An 8,686-nucleotide genomic window follows, 5' to 3' on the forward strand; every position below is an offset into this window, starting at 1 on the left:
CCCAGCTGGTCAGCGCAGCAGGAAGCTGGGAAGCTGTGCTGGTCGGTCTGCTTGCTGTCCTCTCCCCTGGAACGGGAGCCCCAGCAGGGCAAGGCCGTGCCGTCCTCCCGGTGGAGTCCCCGCTCAGAGACTCGTTTCCATCCAGCCCTGACATCGGCAGCCTTTTGTCCAAGGGGTTGAACATGGAGAATTAGGGCTTGGGATCGTGTATAGATCAGGGAGGAAAGCTTGTTTGTTTTGCTTTCAAACAGGAAAACTCTTCAGATTTTTGTAACTCTCCACTGGAAAAACATCAACGACTTGTTTCTTAATCTCTGCATATATAGAGTGTCTCACATAGCCCTTCTGAAAAAATATCTGGCTTTTGACCTGTTGACAGTTGTTCCTTTCATCTTAGGTGTCTTCTGTTTATGAAGCAAGGTGCACAGGAGAGAGAAATTCTGGAGCAAAAGCAAACGGCTTCCGCAGAAAGATGTACTCCAGTGCCAGCTCCGCCTCGGAGGACACGGGCTCGGAAGGTGGCGGCGCGTGGGTGGAGCCCAGCGAGGAGGCGCTCTTTTCCCGAACTCATCTCTAAACCTGCAGAGTGTAGTACAAATTATTTTTAAAAATTGATATGTGAGCGAAAAGTACCCTTTTGTGAGGCCTGTTCATCTAAAACAACAACTTAGGTTTCTAAGGTTTCTTCTTCAATTAACTGGTTCAGATCAATAATTATCTTTCTCTTCTTGCTTATTTTAGAGTTGAGGACAGCTATCCTGTTGAAGATTTTTTTTTTCAAGCTGTTAAATTCTTGGCTATTTGAAATAGACTAGATGTGTTGTCATACCAAGAATGGGTGTGCATGTGCTCGTCTTAGAAGCATCACTGCCTTTTGCATCTTCACTGCAGTTACCTTCCTTCCAGCTGCAGTCACATCACTATCACCTTATTAGCATCGCAGTGTCAGCAACCACTTCCGCTATTCAGAGACTTTAGCTTTGGAACATTTAGGCTTTGTCCTCCAAGAACTGGGATATGAATACTTACCCTGCAGTGGATCAGTGCCTTTCTTGAAGGCAAGAGGGCAGCATGGGTGACTCATCCCCGGTCGTCATTCAGTAAAATCTCATGTACATTTAAAGTAGGAACCACAAGGGTGTGCTTTTAGAGACTTACAAAATACTGTGTTTTCTCTCTTAGGATTTTCCCCCTAGAGTATCATGGACAATACCATGGTTTGTGACTTTCTTGTCACCTGAGGCAGCCAAGGCTTTGAGGTACGGGGTAGCGTTTGAGGCCAAGCGGGGTGAGAGCGCAGCCCCGGCCTGCTCTTAACGCTGCAGTTGCATTTTCCCCAGGCACCGCTCAGGGTCATTTGCGGTGAGTCTGGCGATACTCGATGAGGACCGTAGTTGCAGATGAGATTTTTCTGGTGACCGATACTGAATCGAAGCCCCCAGAACTTGAGACTGTACACGTTTGGCACGCAGTAAAGGCCATCCCAGCGCCCCAGAGAGACCTTGGCTGCTACAGCGGGCTGCTCCTGTGGCTGTGACGTAGTGTAGCTTAGATCTCATTTTGTGTTTGAGAGAATGTTCTGGGCAAGTTCTGTGTGTGGCGGGTCGGAGGGTAGAGTACTGATTTCTCCCATACCTGTGTGATTGCTTCATGGGACCCGCTTTCCCGTGTCACTTGGGAACCCAGGGGTCAGTCCCTCTCATCCAGTCCCGTCCGTTCGTGACGGTCGCTTCCTTGAGCTTTCACGCTGCCATGCAACAGGCTGAAGTTAGAAGGAGCAACATTTGCAAAACCTAAACGTTTAAAATTGTTTTTCTTTTTTAACCAACTCATTGTTTTTTTAAAAACAAAAAACAATGTGTGACATCAGTTTAGCATGTCTAACATCAGGAAGTCTAATATGGGTGAGACAGCTTCACCACTATTTTGGCGGGCAGTAAACACATAATTTACTAGCTGGGAGCTGAACCGGCTGAGAAATACATCATTTGCTTCGAGCATTGGGTTTTGTTGCCTTTTTCTTAATTGATGACACAGACAACTCCATCCAGGGCTGTGGAGTCATCCCCGGCGCTGTCTGTCCTCACTGTGGGAAACCTGATGGGCCGTTGGGTTTGGTCTCACCACACGTCAGGGTTTGTTTTTATACAGCACATCTTTGACACTTTAAAGTGGGTTTGTGTGTGTGTGCGTGTGTGCGCGTGTAAGGTTTTATGTTGCTGTTATTTATTTACAGACTTTATAAGGTTATATGTATTTTTCTTTCTTCCAGAGCTTCCTAAAAATTGATTAGCATCTGCACTGAAATATAATTTAACAGCAAAGGCAAAAAAGAATTGGAAGTTGTAAATTCCTAAAATCACTACAGTGACGACCATCCTAGAAATCGTTGCTTATGTAGCCGAGACCAAATAAATATATTTGAGACACAACCTTTAGCTCAGTTGATTTCTGGACAGCTGCTTTTTATCACGAAAGGGCTCCAGGTGGTCAAGGTGCAGACTTCCTTACACGCCAGTGGGAAGACATTGCACCTTCCACGGGGGAATGGGAATGGATTATAAGCGGGCAAGGGGATTAACAGATTATGTATTTATTTGTTTTCATAGCTAAGTGGCTGAAGCCCAGAGGCTTTCAGCGACAGAGCTGAAAGTATGGTTTTCAGTTTTGTAAATGGATGATCACAAAGAAAAAGCATTTTTTAAAAAGTTGGCAAAACGCTGAAACGCACTGTGGTATGAAGCGCATTGCATATCCATAGCACTGAAGTATCAGTTTTCCATTCCTGGGCTATTTTTTTCCCCGTGGTTGTATCGTTCTGATTTCACGTACACCAGAGTAACTGGTTTTTTGTTTTCTTGTGGAGTTAACACCAAATAAAAAATTTTAAAAACCGTTGGTTGTCTTTATTTATCATAGCAAAGACTCTTTTATAAAGAACCCCAGCCTCCTCTTAATTATGTGTGCCAAGGTCACATCATTCCAGAAGAAGGTTATTTAGCTCTTCCTATAGGCGTTGCAGAAAGTGCTGGCGTCTGCTTTGCTGGAGAAGAAAATGGGTGGGGCCTGCTGAGAAAAGAGTCCACCACCCCCCCATCCCCACCCCTAGGAACTACTGCCTGAACCTTGCAAAGAACACACCATTTTTGTCTTGTGGTGGTAGACAAAGCTTAATCTTTCTGTTCTGAAGAAGAAAAAAAAATTCCATGTATGTATATTAACATGATCACTGTACACTGTAAGAAAGAAATCAATGTATTATTAAAGAAGTATAAAGGAATATTCATCTGTACCTCCATCACCCTGAGAGGGTAGCTTCTAACATTTGTGCAAAACACCATTCTAGACAGCTGAATGTATATGGATATATATATAGAGAGAGAAATTTACATTAAAGGGTTGTACTATACCTGCTCTTCTGTGACTTCAGAAATAGGTTTTTTTTCTCAGACATCTTTTCATGTCAGTAATGATAGATCTGCGTCATTTTTATAGCTGTATGATTCTATTATATGAATTTAACAGGTTCCTTGTGGATCAACTTTTTTTTGGCTGCGCTGGGTCTTCGTTGCTGCGCAGGGGCTCTTCTCTAGTTGTGGCGAGCGGGGGCTACTCTTCGTTGCGGTGTGCGGGCTTTTTGTTGCGGTGGCTTCTCTTGTGGAGCGTGGGCTCTAGGCATGCGGGCTTCAGTAGTTGAGGCACGTGGCCCCTAGAGCACGTGGGCTTCAGTAGTTGCGGCATGTGGGCTCAGTAGTTGTGGCTCACGGGCTCTAGGGCACAGGCTCAGTAGTTGTGGCACACGGGCTTAGTTGCTCCGTGGCATGTGGGATCTTCCCTGACTGGGGATCGAATCCGTGTCCCCCGCACTGGCAGGCGGATTCTTAACCACTGCGCCCCCAGGGAAGTCCATGGATCAGCATTTAGAATGTTCCTTTCGTGTTTGTTCAGTATTCTAAATAGCATTCCTGTGGACGTCCTTAAACATGGGTCTCCTTGGACGATGGCTGCGGAAGGGCAGTTCCAGCCCGTGGGATGCCTGCTGCCGGTGCTGTGGTGTCGCCCACGTCACACTGACACAAGGTCCTTTAGACCTGTGCATGAGCTTAGACATCCTTTCTTTTTTTTTTTTTTGACTTTAAAAAATAGTTTATTTCAAAATAATTACGGATTCACAGGAAATTTCAAAGATAGTACAGAGAGGGCTCATGAACCCTTCACTGTTTACCCCATGTCTACATCTTCTGTAACTATTGTACAATATCAAACTCAGGAAATACGTGTTGATAAAATATGTATGTATAATTCTGTGTCATTTTATCACATGTATAAATTCATGTACAGCTGCCCACCCTTACCGTGGTTTTACTTTCCAGGGTTTCAGTTACCCACGGTCAACCTCAGAAAGCTTAGACATCCTTTTTTTCAACCGTCCTTAAGCTGAGCACTTGCCTCTCGTCAGCACGGAGGAGAGGTGGGTTTCTACAGGAGGATTCGAATTGTGTTCTACCCATCTTTTTTTTCTGGTTTCTGGGATGTGTAGGCACGTTTTTAAAATGCCTTCTCCATCTTAAGAGTAAAAAAATATTCTCCCGCGTTAGGTAGAGCAAATCTCTGGAGCATGCATCTTGCAGACAAGGACCAAAGCTGAAGGAGTCAGCTTCACTTTTCCCAGCTAGCTGAGCGGCTGCCTCAGCACCGTTGTCTGTGAAATCCTTCCCCAACCCGACTGGAGGTGACATCTGTAAAGGGAACCCCAGGGCTGAGCACCTAAAGCAGTGCCTCGTGCCCAGCAAGCCCCGAGCGTTCTCTCGTGGCTGAGCAGCGGGTGGGCGTCATCCCGGGATGCGTCTGCATCCTCCCTGGCTGAACTGGCTGAACTACGTCTTCCTTGGTCTGGCCGCGGCGCCCACCTGGGCGGTGTGGTGGCAGCCGGCCGCCCTGCCGGAGGCACTGAGGCAGGGCCGGAGGCTGGCGGGGCGGCCCCGTGTGCGGGCGCGACGGGAGACGTCACAGGAGCATGGCCTCCGCTGCCGCGTCCAGGACCTCTCCCGTCCAACAGCTCCTTGCACGGGTGTGCGCCTCGTGGCCACGCCGACCATTGGCCCCACCTGTCGTCGTGGCTCTTTGAAGACCTGCGAGCGTAACAGCTTCACGAGTGCCCTCACCCGCAGAAGCAGGGTGGGGTGTCGAGCTGGACTGAAACGGGGCTGCCCTGTGCACAGCGGCTGGAGGTGGGGCCCTGGCCTGTTACTGTCCCCAGGAACCGTGGTGTCACAGCCGAGTGAACAGCGAAGGGAGGGGCGTGAAGGCCCCTGCTTAGATGTCCCTGAGGTGCCGGCCTTGCCCCTTCTGCCACTGCAGACGCCGTCCCGTCGGCCCTGGGCCCGTGGGTGAAGTGACTGTGACCAGGCCTGGGAGGCTGGCGTCGAGGAGCAGGAGGGCCCCGCCCCCGTTTCCCTCGGGAGCAGCTGGTAGACGGCCTCCCAGGCTGGGCTGTTACCAGCACGGAGACCAGCACCCGAGCCTCTGCTTCGGAGCCCGCCGCTGGCCTTTCGTCGCTGGCGGGTAGTTGACAGCATTTTTCGGGGACAGTTCCCTCAGTGAACTGACAGCAGCTCCTGACACGCGGGCGGGGTCGGCGTCACCAGTACCAGCCGAGCACGTGCCGGGCGTTCTCGCAGACAGTGTTCGGTGTTCATTCTCAGCGCCGTGGGGTAGGTACAACTGCCCCCTTTACGGGTGAGAAAGCATACACGGGGGGAAGGTAATCACCTGCCTAGGTCTCACGCCTCGTGAACGGTGGAGCCCATCCCAAAGCCTCCATCTGGCCAAAATGCCACTATGAAAAGTGTGCTGGGGGGGGAGGGGAGGTGTTGAGCAGCCGCCTCTGCCTCGCTGTCTCTTTCTAGTCCTCGTGAGTTACGTAATCTTAAGGGCGTCATCTCCAGGAGTCCAGACTGAGACAGGATGCCGGGGGGTGAGTCCTGGCTCTGCCACCCGCTGGCCGTGCGCTCCTGGGCGAGTGTCCACGCCCCGGTGTCCTCGGCTGTCAGTGGAGATCACGACAGGACCTCTCGTCAGGGTTGGCTGTAAAGATGAAACAGCGCAGCCGCACGGGCTAGAGTGAGTGTCACGACCCCTCCCGGAAGCCGCCGTGCCCAGCCCTATGGCTCAGGAAGATCACAGCTTCTGCAGGGTGCCCCTCGCTTCCTCCCCTCCCCTCCCCTCCCTCCAGCCAGTGGCAGCAAAGCCCTGGGCTCAGGGTCAGGCCCTGCAGAGGCCTGTGGCCCTGGGCGCTCACCGCGGTCACGTGGCCATCAGGTGGCCTGCTCAGTCCTACCCGGTCACCCTCACGAGATCACACTGTCCCTCCTGGCGGGGGCCGGGGCCGCAGCAGAACCAAGGGTGCCCATCGGAGTGGAGCCAGGGTGGCAGGGGGGCCCTGACCCTGCGGCAAAGCGGCAGCTGGGATCCGGCCAACACTTGTCTCCCTGGGGGACAGGCACGTGGCCGGCTGCAGCTCACACTGGGCTGGCCACTTCATGTCACAGTCCAGGGGACCCAGAGCTGGGGAGGCCTGTGTGGGAGGGACAGAGGAGGCCCCACCCTCTGGCCTGCCATCCCAACAGGCCCTGGCTCCGGCTCCCCTGAACCCCAGCCTCGGTCGCAGAGGGGGACTGGGGAGGGGGCAGAGGAGGGCACGCTGACCGCTGGGCCTCTCAAAGGAAGAGGCCGGCCTACCTGAGCAGGGCCCCTTCCTCCCCGCTTCTTTTTTTTTTTTTTTTTTTTTGCGGTACGCGGGCCTCTCACTGCCGTGGCCTCTCCGGTTGTGGAGCACAGGCTCCGGACGCGCAGGCTCAGCGGCCATGTCTCAGGGGCCCAGCCGCTCCGCGGCATGTGGGATCCTCCCGGACCGGGGCACGAACCCGTGTCCCCTGCATCGGCAGGCGGACTCTCAACCACTGCGCTACCAAGGAAGCCCCTTCCCCGTTTCTTGTTGTCCACCTGAGGAGGTGCGAAGTGACCTCGGCCAGCCGTGTGACCCTGAGCTGGTCACTCTCTCCGCCAACTGATGAAGGGCAGGTAAAGCTGCCTCCCCTCCCCTCCCCTCGCACGCATGCGCTTCTCTCTGTCCTCGAGCCAGCGCGCGGGTCTGCGACGCGCCCGGGTCTGGGACGGGTGGAGGAGACCAGGCCCGCGCCAGGAGCTCCTGCTCTGACCCGCCGCCGTGGCCAGAGCAGACCTGCCACGTGCCCGTCCCCTCCGTTCCCTCGCTCTGGAAGTCCAGGGGCCCGGGCAGGAGCAACGCTAGCCGGGGTGAGCAGGCCTGGGCTGTCACTCCCAGGTCGGGCCGCCTACCGCTGTGTGGCCTCCATGCTCCCGTGCCCCTGCCCCTGCACCGTCAGACCCTCGGCAGAGGGAAGAGCCCCCGGAGGAGCCTGGGCTGACTGCAGCACCGCGGGCTCGTGGTCCCCTCGAGGACACACGGAGGCCTGGGGGCCGCAGGCCGCGAGCCCCAGGGCGACAGCCGGGAGGCCAGCTTCAGGGCGCTTCCTCCCTTTACCGACGAGGGACCCTGGACCCTGTGCCGAAAACCCCAGGCTCACTGAGGGCCTCGAGCACATCCTGGCCCCTCTGGGCCTGACTCTCAGCTCTTCTCCTCCCAGCCCCGGGGGCACCTCCTGTGGCCCTGCTCAGGGCCCAATTCCTGCTGGTCACAGATGTCAGGTGTGACCACGGCGTCCTTCCACACACCAGAAGCTGCGAGCCAGCGATAGGCAGCAGCCCCCTCAGCGGCTCCCCCTCTGGGCTTGCGTGCGCCCCCGGCATCACTGCAGCCTGCAGCGATCGCTCGCAGACCCCAGGACTACTCAGAGAGGTTGGAGGCACACTCACAGTGGCGGGCCCTGGCTCTTAGCAGCGGTGCTGCACTGCTCTGGTCACCACCCCTCACACTCACCTGGGCCTGTCTCCGTGCCCCAGCCTTGGGAGCCTGAAATTGCGTGGCACTCAGTCCCGCTGGCAGCCCCACCTCCCCCCAGTAAGGCCCTACCGGGGGTGCTGGGTGAGCCTGGCCTCTCTGCCAGCAGGTGTTGGTAGGGTCTCAGGTGGTCTCCTTCTGGGACCCTCACTTCCCCAGGCCCACTTCCCCACCGGGCCTCCCCTTCCTGAGCTTGGGAGGAAGTGGGGAGACCTGAGCCTCTGGGTCATGTCCTCATGCTGAACTCGGGTCCCCCGCTCAGAAACGCTTCTCCCAGGCTTGGTGCCATCGCGCTGGGAGGGTGTTTTGTTACCTGGATGAGGTTGGAGAACAGTGGAGCCTTGGAGTCTACACCTTGACCTTACTGAGCCGTCACGTGGAAGTAGGGACAGCAGTTTGGGGCCTTTTGGGGGCCAGCGTGTCTTCATGTTGGCATTAAGCTACTAATTGGGAAGAAAAGGAGGTCTCTGGGCCTTGGTCGCAAAAAATGGGGTTTGGAAACATTCATTCATTCAACAAACACATGTTAAGAGCCTACTAATGTGCCAGGCCCTCAACCTGATGTTGGTATGAATCTTTTTTTTTTAACATCTTTATTGGAGTATAATTGCTTTACAATGGTGTGTTAGTTTCTGCTTTATAACAATGGTATGAATTTTATTTTTCTAAGTCAGTAAACCTCCCTCAGCCCAAGCTGTCTGGTGA

General features: G+C 54.0%; 1 protein-coding gene across 9 annotated transcripts in view; it reads left to right on the forward strand.

Annotated features, from left to right (window-relative positions):
- KIAA0232 (KIAA0232 ortholog) overlaps nt 1–3,305 on the forward strand; it is an 89,763-nt gene extending 86,458 nt beyond the window's left edge. For 7 of the 9 annotated variants that reach the window (XR_003795486.1, XR_003795487.1, XM_029234677.1 and 4 more), the window contains one exon: nt 398–2,894. Coding sequence is in view for 6 of the 9 variants with exons in the window: in XM_029234677.1 (XP_029090510.1) it covers nt 398–577 (180 nt within the window). In the remaining 3 variants the exon portion in view is untranslated. Of the gene's footprint in view, nt 1–397 lie in introns of all 9 variants that reach the window. The other 2 variants (XM_029234678.1, XR_003795488.1) reach the window with 2 other exon arrangements.
- Nucleotides 3,306–8,686: the final 5,381 nt, after the last annotated feature.

The sequence above is a fragment of the Monodon monoceros genome, unplaced genomic scaffold, assembly GCF_005190385.1.
Source record: "Monodon monoceros isolate NGI ecotype Baffin Bay Population unplaced genomic scaffold, NGI_Narwhal_1 Super_Scaffold_20, whole genome shotgun sequence".
Lineage (NCBI taxonomy): Eukaryota > Metazoa > Chordata > Mammalia > Artiodactyla > Monodontidae > Monodon > Monodon monoceros.